This window comes from Nannospalax galili, unplaced genomic scaffold (genome assembly GCF_000622305.1).
Source record: "Nannospalax galili isolate Female #2095 unplaced genomic scaffold, S.galili_v1.0 scaffold441, whole genome shotgun sequence".
NCBI lineage: Eukaryota > Metazoa > Chordata > Mammalia > Rodentia > Spalacidae > Nannospalax > Nannospalax galili.
In genome coordinates this window covers 1,729,905-1,754,033 of record NW_008348089.1, presented here as the reverse complement: position 1 = coordinate 1,754,033, position 24,129 = coordinate 1,729,905, and the positions used below count along the sequence as shown (strand labels likewise).

The window sequence follows — 24,129 nt, the reverse complement described above, 5'->3', positions numbered from 1 at the left end:
TCCAGTGGAGCCCGTGTGAGGAACTCTCCTTGGGTCGAGGCTGAGAAAACTTCAAAGGAAGAATGCTTCCTGGAGAATGGCTGTGTTAAAAAAGCAGGCTGTGTCCTTGGCTGTTCTGCTTTAGTTCTTGTCTGCATTGCTGTCTTTATTCCTGTTCTTTCCTCATAGAGGAACTGCTTTGTACCTACTCAGGTCATTAGGCCCACCTGAAGAGAGACTAGATATGGATGATTTCCTGGGAACTCAGTTTCCTGATATTAGAGTTCCTCCAAATGCTCTTCTCTTATTTTAAACAATAAGTAACGTAGCTAAGAATAAGCAACTTTGAAGAATTCTAGATAAATTACAGCAAGAAGAATTATTTGTAAATAATCCCCCTGCTTCAGTCCCTAGAGTTGACTCAAGGAGATTAAAGGGATACTGAAAGAAGATTGCTGCCTACAGTTAAGAAAGACTTAGGAATTGCCTACAAGTTAGGGAGAGGTAGGCTATGGCATCCCCTTGAGGGAAAGGAGAGCATATGCAGAATCCCCGAGCCCACTGATGAACCACTTCCTCATACAGGAGTTTATGAAAGAAATAATAGATGGGTAAATATTCAAGGAAGGAAAGTTTCATGGTATTCACTATAGTTTATGGATAGGTTAGTGAGATCCAGACCACCTTGGTGCCTTTACTACAAGTCAGTGCAGCAAAGTATACTTGAACAATTACAGGCAGTATAAGAAACATGAAAAGAAAGAAAGAATAGGAAAATATGGATTAGAGAATCAAGCCTTTGAAGTTATATGGAGTTATTATAACTTCGCTGACCTAGTCATTGGCCTCGGCCACCGAAACCTCAAAATTGAGAAAACAGAACCATAAAATTACCAACCATGAAATTCATAAGTAGCTGATGTTGCCAAACCACTAAGGGAAAGGACAAACAGTCTAAGCACCTGATTAATTAGATAAGAACACTGTACACTGTACTGTGTTGCTTTGATTTTGGATTGTATTTCTAAGAAAATGATTAACCATGAAATCAATGTGATGCTTGCACAATCTTATTCTGTAACTTGTATAAAATCTGATGCTCCACTTTAGAAAATTACATTCAGATCATCAACCATCTCTTGTGTTGTGTCTGTTTGTCACTCACCGAATCCTTGTCACTCTCCGATTCCCTGTTCCCGTCGGACTGAGTGCTCTGGTCTGGCCTGGTCTGTCGCAAGGTATAGTCATAGTAATTTAAAAGGAGCTAATAGTTTGTTAGATGGTGCTCTTTGATTTAAAAGCAGTTTAGAGCTCAAGTCACTATTTTGTTTTATTTAATAAAGGACAAGGGGAAAAAATCAGTGCAAGAACATTAGTAATATTATTTGTTTAATTACAGATGCTATTATAAGTTTTTGAGACAGTCTCTCTCTCTATAGTCCTGGCTGGTCTGGAGCTGGCTATGTTTACCAGGCTGGCCTAGAACTCACAAAGATTCACCTGCCTCTGTCTCCAGGGGTCTGGGATTAAAGGCATGTATCATCATACCTAGCCAGATGCTTATTATTTCTATGGATTAAGAATTTATGAATGAGCTAGAATGTAGTTGTAAGCAGGATAAACATCTGCCAGGTCCTGAGAAATTCTGGAAAAGTCAGGTGTTACCTTACAGGCCTTCCTGGATTAAGTACCATCATGTCTTCTTGTAGACACAGTTGAGTAGACCAAGTTGAACTGACCACAGAGTGACCTTTTCATTGTCTATCTTGATGTGTTAGTTACTTTGTATCACTGGAACAGACCACAAATGAAAATCCACTAAGGAGAAGAGCTTTACTTTGTCTCAGAGGTTCAGAAGTTCCAGTGGCTGGCTGGCTGCTACAGTGGTAGAAAGGGCATGGTGGGAAAAGCTGCTCACCTCAGCAACCAGGAATGAGAAGTACCACAGACAAATATGTCCTTAAAGGGGATGCCCAGTCACCTACTTCCTTCAACTAGGCTCCACCTTGTAGTTTCTACCAGCTTCCAATAATGGTATCAAATTATAAATGTATCTATGGATTACACCCATTGATTGGGTAAGCATCTTCATGATCCAATCACTTTCCAAAAGCCACAACTCTGAACATTGCCATGGGAACCAAGCCAGCAATACATTAGTTTTTCAGAGACATTTCATATTGAAACTGTAACATTTGACAAAGGCAAAGACATTCTAGCTAATGACAGCTATTGATAAGCCTTGTGGGAAATACAACACCTGTAAGCAGTCAGGCTGAGTTGGCAATTTTAGGTTGGGGCCACCAAAGCATGCTGGTCAGAAATGTGGGCTGTACCTTTTTGTAGATTATTAATTTAGTACTGGCAGTGGGATGGTTGTATAAGTCAGTTTGTTTTATCTGTCTCTGGGAATGGCTTTGGATCTTGTGTTTCATCTTTTAAACTATCTTTGAAGGACATCATGTATGATTAAGTCCTAAAGTTTGCTGTTTTCAGTTCTCAGTCATTTACTAGGTACCTTTGGATTATAAGAGTTCAATAATAACAGGAATATTTAGTGCTTGCCCCAGCTGAAACCTGATCATAAGTCATGAGAGGATTTTTTGCCCCCCCCCCTAGAGTTTCCAATTAGAAACTGGCTTACCTAGAAAACGATATTCAGGCTATAGGTGTATACACGCACAGCCTTTGTGTTCTAGTGCATTCTTCTTTCATGGGAACAGCTGTGTTACCAGAAAATCCCTAACCACCTCTAGCTGACCATCTTCTTTACCAGTTGCTTGATTCCTTATTTCTCAGGCCTCATCAGGGCAACTGGGTCTTTAAGGTTATGAATACACAGAATCTAGACTTTTCTGCCATGTTCTAAGTACTTAGTACATGAAACCTTACTCTAGGTTTCCGCCACCCAAGTCCCTTGGCTTCCTGTTACCCTATGATGTGTCCCACGAGCAATACTGCTTTCAGGTGAGATGGCCAGTGATTTATTTTCAGCTTTTCTTTTTAAAGCATCATTCATTTTGGTCCCAATCACGTGTGTCCAGATCTTTTAAGGTTAGGTACCATCCTGGTATAGCGCTATTGCTATTTTGGAATCAGGGCTGAAGAGAAATAGACTCAAAGTATGACTCAGACTCCCCTACTCTAGAATTTAGAGACTCTCCTCTTTTCCCATTCCCTTTCCTTCCTACCACTCTCCTCCCCTTTGTGACAGGGTCTTACTTTGTGTTCTAGGCTGGTCTTTAAAACACAATCCTCCTGCCTCAGCCTCAGCCTCAGGAGCACTGGAATTATGCTTCTCCCTCCCTCCTTCTCTCCCTCCCTCCCTCCTTCCCTCCTTCCTTTCCCCTCTTCTTTTCAATTGATAACAAATACATTTTTCTTCTTTTCTGCTTTGAAAATTTGGTTTTATATTCATTCTCTCATACACACACACACACACACAAATCCATCAGCATCTCAGGAAAATAAAAAATAAGTAAATCTCTGTATTATTGTTGTTTTCCTATTAAGCTTTTATTCTACTATGGTATCTGGAAACGGCCATTTTAATTGAAACACAGTCAAGAGATTTTAATGGTATGTGTGGTAAAATAACTAATACACAGTTACAATTCAAGTCTTCCTGAAATGAAAAAAAAAGATAAACAAGTTTGAATTTAATAACTAGAGCTTGTTTTAGGAAGACTAATAATAAGCAATCCTATGAAAGGGAATTTGAAAGTAAAGAGAGATGCACTTTTATTTATTTCTCTTGTGCAAGACAGTCTAATATTTTCTAGAATTAGTAAATCAGGTGCATGGAAATACTTTAAATATTAACTCCTTTATTCTCTTATTTATTTTTAAGATTGTATTTAAACTTTTGATATAAAGTAGACTTCTAATTTTCAGTTTTTCAAAGATAATACTGAAACATCACTCTGTCTTTTAAAGTTTTAAGAAATGACTCATTGTAATAGCATTGTTTTACAGACTTTAAAATCAAATTTCCAGGCAGGATTGTGAACTTTGATCTGCATAGATCCTTTTAATGCATTATAGCATATATGAAAACCTTTCTACGGCTGGTTCCCATGTCTTAGTAGATCTTCAGAACATTCCCATTTAATAGCTAAGAAGACTGTAAGCCATAGTGTGATAGAGTGTGCCAACTGTAAGTCAAATTTCTGACCAGTAGTCATAAATGGGGAGTTTAAAACAGGCATGGTAGAAGCTGCTTTTTAAAAGCACTGACTCCTCACTTGGGCTCACAAGGTATCTAGAGGCAGGTGTGGAGACCCAGCTGTGTCTGCTGTATCACTCGGTATTGTGTGAAACCATGGCTTTCATGCTGTGCCTTATCCTGGGTGTCTCCATTTTATGAACCAGAACTTGGATCCACTTTGAGTGGCAATGCAGGTGTAGAATGTTTCTATGTTTGTACACCACCAGTACCAACCAGGAGGCACAGACTTATAAATATCTTTCTCCTTCCTACAGGCCCAAAGATAGAATTTTAAAATTTATTAGATTGGGAACATATGTGCGCACTGGAGTTTGTTAAAAACCTTATCTGAAAAATCAGGCCCCAAAACTTCGGAACCACACCAGGCCAAGGCAGGACTGAAAATAGTCCATGGAGAGAGATGCTTGTACCCCTTCCATAGGCTTTCAGACTACTGAAACAGCCCCCAGTAAGCTGGAATTTCCCCAGGAATTTTAGGAGGAAGGAAAGTGAAACCTGGTGCCAGTCAGAGGAGCTTATCCCCCAGGGAGAGATTTAACAGTTCTGACACCTTGTCAGTCTACCTTGCAAGAAAGACTGGAGCCAAAATAACTGGTGAATAGGTGATAGGTGGGACCATGCTTTAACCAGCACTACTTAGGTGTGAATACTTCTTGCCTCCTGTTTAAATCAAATCTAATGCCAGGTCCCTGAAGATCGACTTGGGGTGGTCACTGGCCGTCATTGTTCCTCTTCCCAATGAATAAATATTTTCTGCTTTTCACTATTTTCTTTTTAACTGACTTGTTGAGGTTGTAAGGGCCCAGGCTCTGCCCCTAACAACACTGGCGATGATAATAATAAAACAACTCAGCAATCCTGTATGGTGGAAAGCACAATCACATCCTAGAGTCTCCCTCACTATAAAAGAACTAGTTTCTACTCCTTTAAATATTACTTAAATGTTTGTGACCAATTTTCAACTTGAAATAACTTGCAAGCTGTACAGCTCTCCCTTCTCTGCATGTTACCGAACATTACTTTCTGGTCTCCTATGAATTCAAACCTGTGAAACGAAAACCACCAAGACTTGCAACTCAGAAGTGGGAAGCTGGGCTTTCCCAGACTTTCAGGGTGGGTCCCAAGGCTGTGGCCAGGATACAGCTGTTTTGGAAGATGCGCCTGGCTGGGCCAAGGCCCATTTCGTTGTGCATTGGTAGAGAAGCAAAAAAACACAACACAACACAACACAACACCTGCCCCCAAAGGGACAGATCTTCAGGAGGGCAGCTTTGGCCACCGGCGGAACGAGCGGTCGCAGAAGGCCAGTGGCTCCCGGCCCTGGAGTTTAGGGCTTTCGGCCGGGCGCCGCCAACTTCGGCCCGGGCGCCCCGCCGCTCCGGCCGCGCAAGCCGGGGCCGAGGAGGGGCCGGGCCGCGGGGAGCCGAGGGGAGGTGGGGATTCTGGGAGCAGAGCTCATTTCCTCCTCCTGGCCGCCCCTCACCCGCACCCGATCTCCACGTGCGCGCGGGGCAGAGCGCTGCGGGACGATGCTGGGCATGTACGTGCCGGACAGGTTCGCCCTCAAGTCGTCCCGGGTCCAGGACGGGATGGGGCTCTACACCGCCCGCCGCGTGCGCAAGGTGGGTGAGCGGCCCGCGCCCTGGTCCTCGCTGTCCGCTCTGGCCGGGCCGCAGGGCCACGTCCCGGGTCAGGGACCGCGCCCGCCGTGCTCCTGCAGGAAGCTGCCGGCCTCCGCCATCCGCGGTGCGGCCCGGGACTCCCGGGCGGCCGTCCGTCTCCCCCCGCGGGGCCTCCTCCCCGCGCCCCGCGGCCTCCTCCCGGCGCCCCGCTTGCCACCTTTCCTCCCGCGGAGGCGGACTCTATGCTTCCCTTGGGATGGGCCGGGCAGCAGAGCAGGCCCGGGAGCCGGGGCAGGAGGCCTCCCCTACGAGCTGTCTGCCTCTGACCAGTTCGTTTAGCTTTTTGAATTTTTCTCTGACTTTGTATTATTTCCTTCCAGAATGTACAGGCTTGAGGCCAGGGCAGCACACATTGCACTCTCTGTGTGAGAGAGCACTGCAGATGTTGGCCATGGCATGCAGCGGCCTAGGAATGCGGGCTACTGGAGCATTCCAGATCTGGAGTTACCACCTTAGAACACTTAGTTTGTGCCCTGATCGGTTAGCAGAGCAGAAAGAGCCAGAGCCAGAGAGTCAGGAGAGATGCACTCAGGGTTAGCAGAGCCACTGTGCCAGCAGGGCCCATGCTTGGTACTTTGCCCGGATCATTTGACTTTACTGGCGCTCCTGAGGTTACTTGTAGTTCTCTCATTTAAGAGGTGAGAAGAGGAATTCTGCAGTTATACTTTCTGCTGAGTTCGTGAATTAGGCTTTGGAATGGAAAGCTCATGGAATGTTCTTTCTAGAACATTCTGTTGACTTTTATGGAACAACATACACCATGAATCCAGGCCACACCGTCTTCCCAGCCTCTTCTCTCCCTTGTCCTTCCTTTGCTTTGTTATCACATATTTAGACAAATAGCAGTTCAAAGGACACATCCTGAGACACTCCCCCTTCATCCGAGTATGCCCCCCCCCCAGCTTCTGATAAAAAGAGCAGGCAAAGAGCAGAAGACTGTGCTATATTAGATCTCTAAATAGTGCTGCATTCACAACATGACCCACAAACGTCCACAGCAAAGCTGGAAAAAATAAGCCACGTATTAACTTTTATCGTTAGCCATTTGGAAGAATATTCAAATATAAGAGCAAACAGCCAAGAGTTAATACTTAATTTGAATTAATGATGTATTGAACAAATGTTGCCAAATGACCAAACTTAAAAATCAACATTCTTCCAAAGCCAAACAAATGTAACTATCATCACATGACTTCTTTAAAGCATTGACAGGCTGCCTTTATTTCATTCCTAAGCATGGAAAATTCCCAAATGGAGTTTTCTTGAGGGTCTCTGGCATATTGGTAATTAACTAAGAAAATTAACTATAGGTCTTAAGAATCACCAGTTCTTCAGAAACAAGTTATTACACAATCCTTTTTTTTTTTTTTTTTATGTTGCTCGTTAGACTTTTTAGAAGCAGCTGGCCAGTGTACTTTCTTTTGATGTTTTCATTCATTTCAGTCTGTTTTTTTCATGTATTTAAGTTGGCAGTACTTCCTGGGGGGATGGAATGCACGGCTTCTGAAATCATACACTGTTGTAGCATTATAGACACTTATCTTTTATTGGCCGCCCTAGTTTAGTTTATAAAAGACAGATTTTCATCCAGATTACAGCTAGAATGCTTACCATGTAGATTGCTGCTCACAATAAATCCAAGCTATTGTAGACAGATTATCATTCCAAGATATTCAATCACAAGGTCATGGACAGGGTCATTGATTTCAGAAATAACCTTAAAGTAGGCCATAGCTTTTTCATCTTCTAAACACTGAGGATAAAGCTGAAACCACACAGAAGATTTTAGCTGAGTATGTGAGCTCAGCATGAATGTTCATACATCCCTTACCCGTTTCTTGGTGTCTCAAGTAATTTTTAATATTTTATTATTTTTTATTTGTGTGTGTGTGTGTGTGTGTGTGTGTGTGTGTGTGTGTGTGAGTTTATTGCCTGCATGTAAGTGCACTTATGTTGTGCAATTCCTGCAGAGGTCAGAAGAGGGCATTAGATCCCCTAGAACTGAGGTTACAGATGGTTGGTAGCTACCATGAGGATGCTGGGAATCGAACCCAGGACCTCTGCAAGAGCAATCAGTGCTCTTAATTGCTGAGCCATCTCTCCAGCTCCATGTCTCAATTCGTAATTATTGTTCAAATTACCTTGTGTAAGTCCTAATTGACCTTATGTTAAGGGGTCTAGAAGGTAAGAGTTATATTAGTGGATATTTTAAAGACTTTACTTCAAAATACTCATATTCTTTAGTTTAAACAAGTTTCAGAATTTAGCATTTTAGAACATGTGTTGAAAATTACAGATGTTTTCATCATGTGTTTATAGCATGTGTGCTTGTGTAACACTTCTGTTTTACAAAATGACTGAAATTCAAGCTATCTGTTGATTTCAAGTTCAGAAAATAGAATCCAGACTAAGCTTGAGGAATCTCACAAGAAACTCCACCTCAGTTGCATTCACCAGGCTGATTTGGGATTCCCTTTCTAAAGGGACCTTATTTCTTTGGACGCACCCCATTTGGTGAAGCATTTCCTTCAGTGGTATCTCCTCACTTGAACTCCAATTATCTAGAACAATGGCCTACAATGGCTATACTCTTCTCTTATACTGGTCCCATAAAGGTGCACCCTTGTGAATATACTGATTGGTATTTTCCTGTTTGTCGATACTGACTCTCGATTTGGTAACAAGACAATCATCCATTAAAACTAGGCGAACAGTTCAAGGAGAGGAAGAGAAAGTGTGTTTGAGAGCAATAGAGTAAAGGGAGTAGATTCTGATAGATTCCAAATACTTCTGTTTAAAAGAACTCCAGATGTACTTTAATAGGCAGATTTTTATTTTATAGGTGAGGACACTGACACCCAGAGATTTGGATGGTCTTGAAACCAATGGCTACCTCTTAGGTTCCTGTGCCTTCTACAGTATCAACTCCCTGTCGTTCAGACCAACATAGACACTTCTCACTAAAGGATTTGCATTAGAGACATTTTGGTGAGGTGAAATCTCAAATATAAAATAATTATTGAAAATAAAGCTTCAATACTCAGTTTGTAAAAATAGAATAAGAATCCGACAGCCTTTTCTGACCTCCACGGGCACTGCACAACATGGGTGCACTTAACCTACGTGCACGCAATACACACATGCACATAAAATAAAAATAATAAATAAAATTTGAAAAAAAGTAAAGGCAAGTAAAAATTGTGTAGGTTAGAAAAAATGCTTAAAAAAACTCTAAAAAGAAAAGTAAATAAAGATCACCATGATAAATATTAATACAGGAAGACTAGGTTCTGTGCAATTACATGTTTTGCTAATTAGTTTAGAAGGTGACTTCCTTAAGAACCAATGGATTTTAATCCTAGGGCTAAAATTCTGCCGGTAGATGTTTATTTACATTTCCTGGTGGCTGATGATAACTAATCTGGAAATATAATCAGAGGAAACAATAATCGCCATAATGCCTGTCTTAATGCCGTGTGTTCCCTGTTCACACATTCACATTTCACCTTTGGAACCCACTGAGGCTTTGGTTTCCAGCTGTTGTCATAGATTTAAAAAAAAAATACACAACGAACCACCTAAAATTTTCTTGAAACTCTGTATTTTGTTTCTGTGATAACAGCTACAAATAATTAATTTGTTTATAATTAAAAATAATTGATTAATGAAACAAGTATTTATGGAATAGTTGCAACTGTTAGACACTGTCCTTGTGGCTGGTGACAGAGCATGAACATGCAGCAACAGCAAAAAAGCCATGTAACAAAATCCTATTTTATATGTGACAGAACTGATGTCAAGGAAAGGACAGTTCTATTCATAATAAGTCAGTTCATCATCAGATTTTGAACACTATGTATGGGTTGAGTGCTCCAAAATCTGAAACCTTTTGGATGTCTAATACCAGAAGTGGAAGTGGGACACGCCACACCTAGCTTCATGTGAGGAGTTGATCAAAATCCAGGTACGCTAATGATTTTGTATAGGATTACCTTCAGGCACTCTGTAAGGTATATATGAAACATGAATGAATTCTCTATTTAGACTTGGGCCTCATTCCAATGATGATTTATATATCTGTCTATATCTATATATGTCTTTCCCCCTCTCCAAACCTTGAATCCAGAACACTTTTGGTTCCAGGTAGATCAGGTTAGAAATACTCAACTTGGAAGCACAGTTTTTCCTCTGCAGTCCTAAAAATTAAATTCACAAGTGCTGACACAAATACACTTAAATATTATTTTACAAGAAGAAGAACATACTCAATCCTGAACATTTTTCATTCAGCAGTATCTTGTGGAAATTCCTCTAATTTATCTACTTTAGCTTTATATTATTATTATTATTATTATTATTATTATTATTATTATTTGATCAGAGGTTACTGATGTACTTACTTTGATCGTGCTCACCCATTCCCCTGTCCATTTCTCATTCTCTCTCTTTCCCCACTTGTCTCCTTCTTTTTCCTAAATAGACCCCATCAAATCTAGATTTGGCATGCAAAACATGTGATACATGTCTCACTGAGTCTGACTTGTTTCATTTAAGATAATAATCTCCAATTCCATTGATTTGCCCACAGATTACAAAATTTCAATCTGCATGGCTGAGTTACACTCCACTACGTATATATGCAGCACATTTTCTGTTGATGGGCACCCAGGCTGATCCCATGACTTGGCTACTGTGAGCAGCTCTATTGTTGTTAACTACTGAATAGATTCCATACTTCACTTGTGCCATGACCATATTTTACACAATCATTCAAAAATGTTAATCACACTATATACCAATAGCTGTACTAGACACGTTTGGATAGAACAGTGATGAAAACAGATATTCTGGTTCTTGTGCAGTTTATATTACCTATTAGGCAAATTTTATACTGTGCTAAAAGGTGATAAATGCTATAGAAAAAAGGGAAAGACTGGGTATGGTTGGCTTAGCACAGAAAGTGGGTGGTGTACCTGTGAGGATGGGATAAATTGGGTGGCCTAGTTAATGCTCAGTAAAGTGAAACGTGAGCAGTGATTGGAAAGGATGGCAGGAAAGAAGTCAAATGCATTTCTAGAGGAAGAACATTCTGGCAGAGGGAACAAACTGGTACAAAATCTGAGATGGGAGTTTGCTTGCTGGCTTCCAAGAGGGAAACGAGATAGCAGAAGTGGAATGTGCCAGGTTGTAAGTATCCAAGTAGCTCAGGCACACCAGAGTTAGCAAAAGTAAGATACTTGGGGAGAGCCACATATCCTAGAGCCGTTGATGCAGTTGAACACTAGCTTTAAAATGGAGAGCTGCTACAGGCTTTTGAAAGCAAAGGAGTGAAATAATTTATCAAGGAGTACGCTGACTGTGTATTCTGAATAATGTGCTATGGAGAAGTCTATAAACTGAGACTCACTAGGATTCTGTTGCAGTAATCCATGGAGGTGATGTGGTTTAGACAAAGAGGTGCAATACTGCTAGTGTATTTTGAAGGCAGAGATGGCAGGATAGAGTGGAGTGTAAAAGAAAAGGATCACAGCAATTCCAAGAGTTAACCCAGGGCCTGGAAAGACTGAAGTATTAGTAACTGAGATAGGGAAGGCTGTGCATGGAGCAAGTTTGAGGGGATAGGTGGTTGTAGATCAGCGTGCCTTTAGTTTCAGACATGTTTTGAGGTGTCTCTTAGCAGTGGGGCATGCCAGAAGCAGCAAGATAAAATAGTTATTCTTTTCCCCTCTTTTGAGTGTTTTTATGCATTTTGGTCTATGTTATAAACTTTACAGTACATTCTTAGTTTTACTTTTAGTCCATCAATTACCTTTTGGAATCACAAAAAAGGACAAATTTCCATTGTTACTTGTGTTTACGTTTAGTACTTCTAGAGCTCTTTGAACGTTTTTATCTGGTGGCATTCCCTGTGTGGAAGGGCTTTGAACATTTCTTGTGTCACAGTCTGTCAGCAATGAACTTGTTATTTTTTGTCCTCTGCCTGTGCTCCTGCCCTTCCCCAGCAGAAGAGTTCTGCCTGTTGTGATCTTGTCATTGGTCCACTGATGGTGAGGCCAGGAGAGGAAGCTCCTTGTCCTGTGTTCCAGCCTCAGTTTTGTTTAGGCTCTCTCTGCCTAAGCTGGATGGAGTTAGGCTTTTTTAGCATTCTGCCTCTCTTCCCAATGGGAACGCATTTCTCCTTTAGTGGTTGGTTGATCTTTTGTGAGAGAACATGTCCTGTTCCTTCTCTAGTGACAGGAGTCCCTTGGTAGCTGTGGTCCATGTTCCTGGGCCATACTATTTCTTACACTTCTCCCAGTAGCAGGGGATCTTTACCTTTGACCTGAGGGTGATGAAGTTTACTGCATTTTTTCCCGTATGTTCAAAGGATTTGTCTTCATATGAGAGATTGGTCAGGGCAGGAGATATAGGGGTGTCATGCTATTTTTCTAACAGCTGCTGTTCCTTTCCCTCATGCCTGAACCATTAAGGGTCTTTTTCCATCTCCTGTCTATGCCCAACCTCTTTGTGGAAGTCCTTGGAAAAGAGTTGGTGAGGCCCTGCTGGCATCCCTTGGGTCCAGGCCTTGCAGTGGTTCTTGTCTCTTTCTGCATTTACCAAATTGTTGAGATGTTAGTGGACGTGCTTACTGATGGCTCTTTCTTCAGTGACTTGCTACATCAGTATTCTCAAGGAAGATTATGATTTTAAAAATATTTACTTTTAGTGTGTGTGTGTGTGTGTGTGTGTGTGTGTATCTGTGTCTGTGTATGTATGTAGCCATGAGCACATGAGTGCAAATGCTAGTGGAGGCCTTGTGAGCTGCCTGATGTGGGGGTTGGGAACTGAACCCAGGATCTCTGCAAGAACTTAACTGCTGAACCGTCTCTCCAGCCCCAGAAAATTATGATTTTTTTAGTTTATCTTTCACCTCTCTTTGTTAGTAGGCCTTACTTTTGCTAAATTCTTGGTAGAAACTGAACTTTTAGAGTTTTAAAAATTAAATGAAATTTTAATGTATGTATTTATTTTATTTAGCTGATTCACCCAATTCTGAAAGGAATGTTTTAAAATATTCCACTTTAGTTTTCTTCCATTTCTTTTAAAAATTATATTTATTTTATTTTTATTTTGTGTATGAGTGTTTTGCCTGCACGTATGTAAGTGCACCACATGCATTGTCAGTTACCATGTGGGTGCTGGGACAGGCACTTGGGTCTTCTGGAAGAGTAGCCGGTGCTTTTAACCCCCGAGCCATCTATCTAGCCCCAGTTTTCTTCTATTTCTAATACTGAGGTATTGCTAGTTTCTCATTGCCTAAGTATGTATGCTCTTAATTATTACCTAACGTTCTTTGTCCTACTTAATGCATTCATCTATCACTAAAAAACACTATTGACACTATTTCTTTGCTTTTGTCAGTATATTTTTGTTTATTGCTAGTTTTGTTTATTTTTCTATTTTTGTTTGTTTTGAGACAGGGTCTCTGTAACCTAGGCTGGCCTTGAACTCCACTAGCCTCAGTTTCCTGATTGTTGGGATTATAGGCATGAGTCATCATGCTTAGTTTCATGTAGTTTTTTAATCATTTGTTTTATCTCATTGTAGTCATGAATAGCTAGATTGCATTTTATAATGCAGTCTTACAGTCTGATTCAGTGAGGGAATTTTACTCCATCATATTTAGTGTAATGACTGTTTAATTTTATTCATGCCATCTTTATGCGCATTATATATTTTATGTGGCTGTAACTTGTTTTTTATTTTTCTTTTGCTGTTGGTCACGGATTCTTTGCTGTGCTATTTTGTTAGCTCACTTTTTCTTGAGTGATTTAGTTCCTCTTCTTCTCTTTTACATTCAGATGTCAATGATCCCCTTCCTTTCTGCTCCTCCTAGCTGTGAGAACACTTTCCCCTCCCTTCTTCACAATCATACCTTCTGATGCGTCACACGTTGCTTAAGAGTATATCCCTACTGTTCGCAGATTTGTTGTTTAATGCATCTACTTATTTTTAAACACTGTGTGTGTGTTTTCATTTTCTCTTTTGTACTGTTTCCTGGTTCATTTTAGTTAAGAGACCTTTTACAGTTCTTTCTTATGAAAGTGTGTGAACAATAGTCCCTCCAAATCTGTGTAAATCACTCTTTTTATCTTTAGTAGTTTAAATGACTTTCAAGGGTTTTTTTTTAATTTTTTTAATTCAGTAGACATTTTCCTAGTGTCTCGTTTGATTATATTGGTTCAGTTCTTTATGTTTTACATATATGCTCCTAATTCTGTTTGAAAGCTTGTCAGAGCTCTCTTTATCATTAAAGTTTAGAGATTTTATTAGAGTATACTTAGATGCTGATGTGATCTAGCTTGGGAATGAGTGAAGCCATTTGACCCACAGAAGCAGATTTATCTTCAACATCTAAAATAGTCTTCCTAATTATTATTTCAACCTATTTTTAATATCCTCTGAACTATTTATTGGAATTAGCCTAGATCTGTTCAGTAGATATCTTATTTTTATCTTTATTTTAAAACTTTCCTTAAATTTGATTTTCTTTCTCTATTTTAGTACATTTTCTAAAAATATGTAATTGTGAAGCCATTTTTTTTTTTTTTTTTAAACGCAGGTTCTCCCTAGTAGCTCCAGCTGGTCTAGAACTTACTATGTAGACCAGGCTGGCCTCAATCTCACAAAGATCCGCTATTTTTGTTGTTGTTGTTTTTGTCTTTTTTGAGACAGGGTCTCCCTGTAGCTCCAGCTGGCCTGGAACTCACTATGTAGATCAGGCTGGTCTTGAATTCACAGAGATTCACCTGTCTCTGCCTCCTAAGTGCTGGTATTAAAGGCATGCGCCACTACACCTGGCTTTCTTCATGTTTTTTAGTTCTTAAAAGCTTTCATTAGCCGGGTGTGGTGGTGCACGCCTTTAATCGCAGTACTTGGGAGGCAGAGGCAGGCAGATCTTTGTGAGTTCAAGGCCAGCCTGGTCTACATAGTGAATTCCAGGACAGCTGAGGCTATCAGGAGACCCTGTCTCAAAAAAGACAAAAAAAAAAAAAAAAAAAAAAAAGCTTTCATGAATGGGGCTGGCTACGTGGCTTGGTGGATAAGGTACTTGCTATATAAGTGTGAAGATTGGAATTTGGATCTCTAGACCCCAGAGCCTGGGAGATACAGACAGGGAATCCTCAGAGCAAACTACACTTGCCAAATCAGTGAGTTCTGGGTTCGCTGAGACCTTTTTTCAGTAAACAAAATAGAATACAATCAAGAGAAAGACACCTAGCCTCTGACCTTCACATGCATAGACACATACATACACTTACGGACGTTTGCCCTTACACATGGGAACATGCATAAATACATTTGTGCATACCACACATACATACACACACACAATTTTTTTACTAAAAATATATTTTTGGGGGATGGTGTGTATGTTTTAATTTCCCTGAATTTCATTGGACAGTTCAGCTATTATTATTATTATTTTCATTTTTGCCATGCTGTGGTGGGAGCATATTAGCAAGTGCTCTGGCACTGAGCTGTAGACCCATCCCTTGGGTATTCCATTAAACTGAGGAGCTCCCTCTGGTACAGAAGGGTTTTTTTTTTTTTTTCCCCCCTGAATTGGGTCTGTCTCATTGTTATCTCTGACTTCACCCTCTCTGGCAGGTAGGCCCTGTTTAGGCCATTTCCATGACTGGGTCAATCATGCAGCTAGTAGTAGGCTGTTACGTGTCATCAGTCAACTCTCTGTAGTTGGCCAGGCCTCAAGGGGAGATGTCTTCCTTTTATCTGAATTTCAGGATCTTTTCATATTTCTCTAGTTTCTTGTGTCTGGCCCAGATTCTTTTCCTAGCTTTCCTCCCATTTATTAGTTATACTAGCTGTCTGCCTGAATGCAGGCTTCACTGTTGTCCAGTTGCCTGCATATGTTAGTAGCAGTTGTTTTGCTCAAGAAAAGCGAGTAGCTTAGGATAACAGGGGAAGAGGAAAGGTGCTATCTTCTGGTATGGTATGACTGTGTCTGTGTCTGTCATCTCTACCATCTATCATTTCTCTGTCGTCATCATCTATCATTTATTATTTATATCTCCACAGTCCCTTCCTCACAACCCTGCTGCATTGCTTCTTCCATATTTACTAAGTGATGCATCTCATAGTGGAGAATTATGATATAATGTGGACACCATTGCATTTCTTTCTCTGCCTCCTGCTATGTCAACTGTGAGTAATAGCTATAACTTAACAATTCTAAACCATGGACTTTATATTTTCCATATTCCAAGTGTTTGGCAGGTGGACATTTGCTACTATTGGTTCAGTGGCTCAAAGTATCAGGGTGGCAGTCCTTGCGATTTTTTTTGGTCACAAGATAGCTACCCAGCTCCAGCAACCATGCCCACATTCCAAGTGGGGAGAAACGGGACGTATACTCTCCAGGTGACTTAAATTCATTTAAGGACCTCTGAGATGTTCCCATACAATGATTTCTACTTCGAGGTCTTCTCCAGATCAAAGCAGTTATTTTATTTTTTTTAAACCTGGTCATAATATACAAAACAAGGTTATTGTTTTAATACTAAATTGAATTGGTCCAAAGGGCAATGAGACTGCTTTAGCATTCACAGCAGGGAAAGAAGATTAAGTATTTTTTATACTGAACTCTTTAGAAACACGTTTAGTACATTGGTGAAGGCCCAATTGTATTTCAAGAGCACATATGTGCAGAGTATTTTAACAGCAAGAGATAATTGTGTGCTAAGTGGGGACTCTAGACTCTTGAAAAATCATTGCTTCAAATACATTTGCTTCAACTTCAGGTTTGTTCAAAGTTACAATTTAGTTATAATTTCTTCTCCCTATACGTGTTTATTTGCTGAACCACTTCACACTAAATTATACTCAGTACTTCAGTATTAGGCATGCCCCTAAATAGCGATATTATTTTAATGTCTAACAAAACCCAGTAATTTCCTAATGTCTTCTACCTGTGTTCTTACCATTCGAATTGCCTTTACAATTTTTTGTAGCTGTTTGTTTTTGAACCAAGATATAATCAAGGACCACATACTGTTGTTGTAATTTTTAGGGCAAAATGCCTAGATTCTGGCAGCTCCAAAAAGCTAGGCTTGGCCAACCATCCTCAATACCCAAATTATAAAGAGAAGTAACAATGAAAAACAGAAAAGATTGGCTATGTTGGGAAGAGGACCAAATAAAGGGATGCAGTAATCCAAGTCTGCCTAGGGTATTGACATGGGGTTTAGGTTTAAATAGAGGACAAGAAGCATGCATAATGGAGCGTCTTGGTAGCACATCATTCTCTATACTCCAGTCTGTCTTGCAAGGTGGTCCATAAATTCTTACCCATTTGTCAGTCTCCGACGGTGTAGCCTCACTCCTGTGGATGATCATTCACATCTGGGGCTGAAGGGGTCTGGCCTAGGATTTGCTGTCCCCGGTATCCCAGGTGAGAGGAGAGGAAAGGTTAAGGACAATAACTTATCTCTATGCCCTCAGTCAAAGCACAGACACAAAGTGAAGGCAACGAAGCCAGGCTTTCTTTCTGTTTTCGGTTACCTCATGAGCCCAAGTAAGGAGCAGGGCTTTTTAGGAAAAACAGCTTCCAAGTGCCTGCGTCAGTACTGCATGTCATTCTGTCCATCCAACCTCTTTTTTTTTTTTTTTTTAACAGTCTCCCTGGCTCCTTTCTCCTTCTTTAAATACAGTGACTTCCAGAGATTAGGCTAGTTGTTTACAGAGTATCTTATACCTGGATTCATATCATCGCTTTCTCAGAACTTTAATATGTTTCTCTCTTTGATATTTCATTTAATTTGGAAATTTTGTAAGTACTTCTGGCCTGAATACATTGTAGGATAATTCTGGTTTGCCTCATTGTAACGTGTTGCAGGGATATGACTGATGTCCCCACTGCCACTCCTGCCAACACTGGCTTAAGTTCATTTTTCTGTTAGGAAGATGTTTCCCTATGTGCTTAACAAGTAGTTGGTGAGCTGACACTGCATGGAAATGCTTTGCGCTGTCAGTCTTATACCCACTTTTTTCACCTCCATTGACTATCCTTGCAAATCAGTTATACTGCCAGGGATTTCAGGTGGTAATTTGAACACTCAGATTCCCCTTTACAAGTGAGCATGCCCCAGTAAAGAAGAATGCCCATCCTACTAGCTGGCCTGATTATCCTGATAACAGTTATTATTGAAGATGCAGAAAAACGTGCTTGGTTCCTTCCCTTTACAAATTTCAATATGTTATCTTCTAATAATGGCAGCTAACTTTTGGGGGGATTTATTTATTTTTACTTTATGTGTATGAGTGTTTTGCCTGCATGTATGTAGGTTCATTTGTGCATGCAATGCCCACAGAGGCCAGAAGAAGGCATCAGATCCCCTAGAACTGGAGTTACAGATGGTTGTTAGCCACCATGTAGGTACTGGGAATCAAAACTTTGTCCTTTGCAAGAGTAACCAGTGCTCTTAACTGCTGAGCCATCTCTCTAGATCCCATGGATAACATTTTTTTAAAATGTTCATTTCTTTTTCTTCCTTAAAGTCATGATTTGTTAGTGTGTTCTAGGTAATTGCCTTCTTGATCATTTTTGTTTCCAAAATTATTCTAAATTTCCCTGAGAAACCTCTTTCTAGTAGAATTTTAGAGCTGGAAGGGAGCTCAGTGATTCAAATCCCTATTTATTCATTTAAAAAATTTTATTATTTTCATTTTATGTGTATGAGTATATTGCCTGCATGTATGTAAGTTTACCCACATCATGCAGTGCCTGTGGAGGTCAGAAGAAGGTGTCAGATTCCCTGGAACTGGAGTCATGGATGGTTGTTAGCCACCATGTGGGTGCTGGGAAGAGAACCCAGGTCTTCTGCAAGGTTAGCCAGTGCTCTTTACCACTGAGCCATCTCTCCTACCCCCCAAATCCCTATTTAAAGGACTGGGAAACTGAGCCAAGGTGTTTGGGACACCATATTGTCATTGGTAATCAACAGTAGAATAAGGGCTAAAATCCACATCTATGACACCTCACCCATGGGTTCCCCACAATTCAAAAAGAGGAAGCAAGAAATTTTTTTCTTTCAAGCCCTTCCTAGAAGTACTGAAAAAAAAAAAAAAAAGATTAGAGAATGGGGGCCAATTTTTGCCACTGTCCATTTTTGCTTGTTGAAAGTTACTGTCAGATCCAGGGGCTGACAGATTGAGTGGATCCATCATCTACTTAGTTAAGAACTATTCTGAATGAAAACAAGTGTCATAGTAGGCTGAGTTTGTGATCAGCCTGAGGTGAGTTTAACTTCCACAGTGTGGTGTATTCAGCTTGACTTTGTCTTGAGGTCTCATTGGACTTGGTGTACACAGATTTGAAAAGTCAGAACTCATTGTATGAACAAGCAGTGATTTTACATGCTTTATGAGTTTCTCCTAAAATATTGCAAACACTAGAGTTGAGTGGCCCACACGGTGATATGGCAGTGGTACTGGAAACTCCTCTCACTTGGCTCTGCCCCTTCCATCTCACCTCCTGCCACCCTCTGGCTGTCATGTGCTCACTGTGCTGCCTTCCCGCTCAGCTTGTTCTGCATTCATGGTGATGACCCTGAGATAGACAAGCAGAGATTTTTCAGAAGCTTCTCACAAATTACACACTGAAGGTAATGTCCACCGTGTAGGCACAGATGAGCAGGAGGAAAATGGTAAAGGAGCTGGGGATGCAATTCAGTCATTCCAACTCTTGCCTGGCCCCTGTCATGCACAAGACCCTGAGTTCCATTTCCAATACTGAAAAAAAGAGGGGAAAGAGTAGAAAAATAGTGGAGTCCAACAACTTGTCTTCTGCTAGAACAAAATCTTTAGCTCCTTCATTTTGAAAACTAAAACTAGTGATGGCAAATTCTAGCAGAAGTTTTGAAGGCTTTGAGAAGATTGCTTGAGATATATGGATTTCCTTCATATCCTTAGTTATGAACCTCATCTTAGACCTTTAGTATACTAATGTGAATTTACATAATTAGATTATGATGTCGTGAGAAATGTCATTTTGCAGGTTGAAAATACATAAATGTTGGCAATTTCATGTGATTCAACCAAAAAAAGTAACTTCATCTGTGAAGTTGTGTGCCCTGAATTTTCCTTTTCAGAGTGAGTAAAAGTTGATTTTAAGAAAGTGCTATTTGTGTAGTTGAGACAACATTGTTTGGTGGTTAGAGGAGGATGGGGAGTTGGACGGAACCTTGAGAGAATGTGCTCAGAGTAAGAGCAGTCTAGTGAGTGTAGATGCGTCATCTAAAGCCAGATGTCCATTACGTCCTAACGTCTGAAGTATTTCTATAGTAGGTAGGCTGGGCAGTTCAGAGTTGGCTTTTTGTGTTTTTGCAATCGCGCATCTAACAGGAACCAGCTTATTTGCTCCAATGGCCAGAACTTGTGCTTTGAGAAGGTTCATTTGGAATCACAGTTTTAAAGGTTCCGGTCAGTCAGCTGGCTTCTTTCTGGGGCCATGACCAGACATCACAGTGTGGAGCATGTGACTTGGATGCTGAAGGGAGAAAGAGTCCTTCTGCTAGCCCCACATCTCTTAAAGTTTCCACTACCACACTAGTTCCATGCTAAGGGGCAAGCTTCCATCTTGTGAGCCCTGGGGATCCCAGTAGCTTGCATCTCTCAGGTTTCTGTTTTTTCCTTCATCCCACTGAATTTATTGGTGTCCCCATTCCTTTGTCTCCTTTGCAAACACTTGAATCAATAAATTCAATTTTTTTCTCCTTTTAATTTTTACTGAAAAGAGGACCTGATTAATTGGCTTGGATGGGCATCTGTGCCACTGAGGAATGTGTACTCAGTTCTCACTCAAAGGGAATAAAAGATAATTTATTCTGGAGCTAAATATGCATGAATATGGCCAGAGAACACATACGCAGATTGTCACCAATAACATATATGTTCCATTGAGGAAATAAGTAGATTAATGAAGTTTTTGTAGTTGTAGAACAAAAGCAAGGCTAGAGATTTTTAGATGCATTGGTGGAAACATCAGATAGGTGGGTGACAGCGGAGAGGGAAACTGCTATGGGTTTCAGATGTGATCCGATGACATTTAGTTTTTGGTTGGAAGCTAGTGGTCTGCTAAGTTAATACATTCTAACAGGGTCACCTGGTAGTCACAAGGATGTTAAGTCAAACACAAGAGTAGGTAAGGAATGACTATTAAAGGACCTAAAGATAACACTAGATTATTTGTTTCTGGATCTGCAACATTCCAACTCTCCACAATCAAGACATTCTAATTGGTCACTTAGCCTTCTAGAGACATTAACATAAGTGAGACTATTTTTCTGGAGACTTTAGTTCATATTGCCATTTTAAATATTGGATAAAAGTTAACGACATGATATAGTATCCTGAAAGTTGAACCATATCTATTAATAGCAAGTTCTCAAGTTTATGACAAAAAGTACCTTATTTTTCCATCTGTTTTTCTGATTGGTTTTAATTTTGCTTTACTTCATCTCTTCAACTCAACAGTTCATGTACTACTGTGTGCTTTGAGTGGGGCATGGCCTTACTAAACATATTCAGCAGAAAGAAAAGAAGCAGGGTGGTGTCTACCCGCTCAGCTGTGGGTGTGCTTATTTCTCAGGGTTCTTCCTGAGGATGAGGTGGTCAGAGTCTGAGCTCTGCTCAGATGCTCGCAGGGTCCTGGTCTTGCCTCTGACCTTTGATAACTGACTGGGCACAGCTAGGTCACTTAAACTTGGAGCCTCACTGAGGTTTGGGCCTTTGTTAACTGACTGGGCACAGCTAGGTCATTTAAACTTGGAGCCTCACTGAGGTTCGGACCTTTGTTGACTGACTGGGCACAGCTAGGTCACTTAAACTTGGAGCCTCACTGAGGTTCGGACCTTTGGTAACTGACTGGGCACAGCTATGGCGGTCACTTAAACTTGGAGCCTCACTGAGGTTCGGACCTTTGGTAATTGACTGGGCACAGCTAGGTCACTTAAACTTGGAGCCTCACTGAGGTTTGGACCTTTGGTAACTGACTGGGCACAGCTAGGTCATTTAAACTTGGAGCCTCACTGAGGTTCAGATGTGGCTAATTTCCTCTCACTGACCAAAAACAGGTTTGGTCTCATCTTGAGAGAGCAATTGGTTCCTATTTTGCTTTGTTTTGAAATAGAATCTTACTATGTTGGTGTGGTTGGCCTGGAGCTCACTATGTAAACTGGACTGGACTTGAACTTGGGATTGCTCTTCCTTTGTCTCCTGAGAGCTACGCCTGGCCAGAGAAAGGATTACTTTTTGGAGAAAACACCTTTGGAGCTGTTGTGTCAGATTGCAGAAGGCAGAGTGCCTCATTTCCAGATGAAGTGGACTAGGAGGAATGCTTGGGCCTCCAGCTTCACCAAACTGTGCTCTCAAAACTTCCGACTAGTATATTTGTGCCACTGTGCCAACAGTCTCCACATTTCTTCAGGCTGTGTTTAGGTTATTAGAATTATAACCTCTGTAAGTGCTTCAAATGTCAATGTTTAAATCTCTGTAGATGTTTTCTGATCTTAAGATTAATGTTAAAAAACAGTCTATACCCATGAGATGGCTTAGGGTGTAAGGGTGCTTACTGCCAAACCTGATACCTCGATTCTCTCTCAGGGACCCACATGGTGAAAGGAAAGAATCAACATCTGCAAGTAGTCCTCTGATCTTCACCCATGTATCTCTCTCTCTCTCTCTCTCTCTCTCTCTCTCTCTCTCTCTCTCACACACACACACACACACACGAGTAAACAAATAAATAAAGTGGTAAAGTGACTAAAAATAATAAAAGAAACAGTCTGGACTGTGTTGGCATTTGTTGTGTTTCTAAGTCACATTACAGTTTTACCTGAATAAAGAGCCTTATAGCTTTAATTTTACAGCCAAGAGTGGACCTGAACTGAGAATCACCCATTCCAGTTCCTTCAGATGTCTCAAGAAACTGTGTCTCTAGCCAGGCGTCACTCATACTGTAGTTCAAACAGTCTTCCTAGCATCAATTGGAGAAGTGGAAGCTAGGATCCACCTTTCTTAGAGAATCTCACCCTTTGATTCCTAGGCCTAAAATATCTCTCACACACAATATCAAGCAGGCTTCTCAATTTTCCTCACTGCTTTCCATGAGAATATGCTGCTTCCAGCACTTTGATGTATTAAACAAGCACATTCACATCCATTTACTGTCTTGAGTCATGGCCAAAGTGGGGTCCTGGGGAATTAAGGTCATATGGCCAGGTCACAAGGGGAGCAGATGGCTCTGTGATCTTGTTTTTACATTGTAAAGAGTAACCTTTTTGGTTCCAAAGTTAGGTGAAAGCCATTAGCCCAGAAAAGTCATTCCTAAAGCCACTGTGGATCCCGATGACCTCCTTTTTTGTTTGTAATCTGATGGGGCTGGGTTCGTCATTTGTAATTCCTTTCAGCTTTAAATTTTTACTATTTCTAGGAGCTTCATTTTATGTTCAATAAGTAATTTCTAATCCTTGCAACGTTGCAGTTGTAGTTATTTTTCCCATTAACAGTGTTCATCAAAAATTCCCCTAAGTGTTAAGTTTTTTTTTTGTTTTTTTTTTGATTAATCTACTCCTACACAAAGGGAAGGGTCCCTGGAAAACAGTGACAGGCAGATGTGCAAAAAGCTCATCCCAGCAGGGGTGACTCTGTGGCCTCTCTGCTAGACTTTCACAGTGTCTAATGGATGGATTCAATAATTCTCTCTCTGCTTCATAATTGACACACTCAGGAGTTAGGCCTCATAGTGGACACACTCAGGGTCCAAACCTCACAGTGGGCACACTCAGGGTCCACACCTCACAGCTGACACACTCAGGGTCTATACCTCCCAGTGGACACACTCAGTTTCCATACCTCACAGTGGACACATTAAGGGCCACATCTCATAGCTGAAACATTTAGAGTTTAAGCCTCACAAAGAGCACACTTAGGGTCTACACCTCACAGTGGACACACTCAGAGTCTACACCTGACAACTGACACGCCACAGGATATGTCTCATGTTTATCCACTTTTTAAAAATATTTTATTTATTATTGTGCTGGATAGCTTTAATGTCAACTTGACACACTTGGGTTGAAGGAGCCTTAGTTGGGGAATTTCCTCTATTGGACTGGCCTGTGGCCATATCTGAGGGGCATCTTCTTGATGAGTGATGTGGGAGGGCCCAGCCCACTGTGG

The 24,129-nt window shown here is 40.8% G+C and overlaps 1 protein-coding gene across 7 annotated transcripts in view; it reads left to right on the top strand.

The window, feature by feature from the left end:
• The first annotated feature begins 1,117 nt into the window (after nt 1-1,117).
• Prdm5 (PR/SET domain 5) overlaps nt 1,118-24,129 on the top strand; it is a 198,093-nt gene continuing 175,081 nt past the window's right edge. For 2 of the 7 annotated variants that reach the window (XM_029569074.1, XM_029569081.1), the window contains exon 1: nt 5,583-5,829. In XM_029569074.1, coding sequence (XP_029424934.1) covers nt 5,737-5,829 — 93 coding nt within the window. In that variant the 5' untranslated portion in view covers nt 5,583-5,736. Of the gene's footprint in view, nt 1,218-5,582; nt 5,830-15,969; nt 16,096-24,129 lie in introns of those variants that run through there. The other 5 variants (XM_017801001.2, XM_008844616.3, XM_029569073.1 and 2 more) reach the window with 4 other exon arrangements.